Here is a 1,699-nt window from a genome sequence, read left to right as displayed (position 1 = left end):
GGGGGGGGAAGGGGAGAGGTGGGGGTGAGATGAGCAGCCCCCCAAGATCCCAACCCCCCCAACATCCCCCCAGCCCCAGAGCCCCTGGGGAGCTCAGCAGCACGTACCGGAGAAGGTCCCTGAGAAGACCCCAGGCGCGTGGTTGACGAAGCTCTCGATGACCGCCCCGGGCTTGCGGGATCGGGCTGAGGGGGCCGGACTGCTGCCTGGGGAGCTGCTGCTGCGGGAGCCACAGTCCACCTGGGATGGGGAAAACATGGGATCAGCCTCGGGGTAGGGGTCTGGTGGGGCACACAGCCCTGCTCCTGCCTCCCCATGAAGAACCAGGTCAGGAGAGCCCAGACAGAGCAGGTGCAGCAGGCACCAGTCCCAGTTATTGTGGCATGCAAGGAACCACCCTGGGGGTCCCAACAGCCCCCCTGCCCTGCTGTGCCGTGCGAGGGGAAAAGAGAAGCAACAGCAGCAGCTCCTGCCCACCCATGGGGACAGACAGGGTGTGAGGACAGGCAGGGTAAGAGCCTGGGTTACACCCCGTCCTTGAGCCCCTCCCTGGGACCTGGGGACATTCTGGAGACCAGACTGGGGACAACCCATTTCCACACATGAGAGAACTGAGGCAAGGCCGGGCATCGCCACAGCCAGGCTGAGAAGTGCATGGCTTCACTCCCCTTTCCCAAAGCAAGGGTCCCAGTGTCCCAGGACACCCCCAGACTCACCTCTGAGCAGGAGGAGACCACGCTGCTGTTCACCGTCTGTGTGCTGGCCCCGTGCGACCGGAACATCCCAGCGGTGACAGGAGCGGCGTGAGGGGCATTACAGTACATGGGGGGGGCCGGCGCAGCGGGCGCCTGGGGAGAGAAAGAAGGGACCCTCATCAGCCATGGCACGAGCAGGGGGGCGGTGGTTGTCCCCCTGGTGCCAAACTGGGGACAGTGGTTACCCCCACAGGTTTGCCATGGGCACAGGGATGGGTCACTGGGGCAGAGAAGGGGTGACCCCACTCCCACAGCCCTTCCCAGGCCCTCGCCCATGCCAGGCTGGCAGGCGAGCCTGGCTGCTGTCCCCAGGCAGCCCCAGCCCGGTGCCAGCTCTGTCAGCTGACGGTGCCAGGGGGTATTTTTCTTCCTTCTGCCCTTCCTGCCCTTTATTCCCCACCACTGAGTGGCCTGGCCCCTCCCCAGGGCTGATCCCGGTGGACAAGGACAGCCTGCAGTGTGGGGGGCCCCCCAATGCCCACCCCCTGCCACCCCCCAGCTCACACCCCTCAGCCCCCCTGCTCAGACGCATAAATCACTTGGCAGCTGTGCCAGGGAACACGGGAGCCCCCCAAGCACCGCCCCATGTTCTAGGGGGGGCTGGGGCAGCCATGAGCCCCCTGAGCCCCCCTTGCCCTCGTGTGTGCTGCAGGGGGGGCTGTGCCCCTCACCCCTGCCAGCCCAGATGGGTTAATGGGGATGATCCCCCCCTTCCACCCCCCTCACTATTCCAGGGCATGAGGGGCCCAGCTTTCCCAGCCTGTCACGTGCAGCTCCTGATACCAACCACCCACACCCCACAGCACGTTTGGGGTGCAGCCATCAAGGGGTCCCCCAGGAGACCCAGCACCCCCCCATCCCCAGCACCGCAGAGCGGGGTTCCCCCCGGGCCCCCCCAGCCCTGGCCCCGCTCCCCCACGCCCCGCTGCCGCGGAGGCCGGTTC

The 1,699-nt window shown here is 66.9% G+C and overlaps 1 protein-coding gene across 1 annotated transcript in view; it reads right to left on the bottom strand.

Moving 5' to 3' along the window:
- Positions 1-64: 64 nt before the first annotated feature.
- The window catches only part of MIDN (midnolin), a 13,104-nt gene continuing 11,469 nt past the window's right edge, over positions 65-1,699 (bottom strand). The window contains exons 4-5 of the mRNA XM_017743814.1: positions 717-1,240; positions 65-240 (exon numbers count right to left, since the gene is read on the bottom strand). Coding sequence (XP_017599303.1) covers positions 94-240; positions 717-1,240 — 671 coding nt within the window. The 3' untranslated portion in view covers positions 65-93. The remainder of the gene's footprint in view (positions 241-716; positions 1,241-1,699) is intronic.

Source organism: Corvus brachyrhynchos, unplaced genomic scaffold, assembly GCF_000691975.1.
Source record: "Corvus brachyrhynchos isolate BGI_N302 unplaced genomic scaffold, ASM69197v1 scaffold219, whole genome shotgun sequence".
Lineage (NCBI taxonomy): Eukaryota > Metazoa > Chordata > Aves > Passeriformes > Corvidae > Corvus > Corvus brachyrhynchos.
This window is presented reverse-complemented; position numbering and strand designations above follow the sequence as displayed.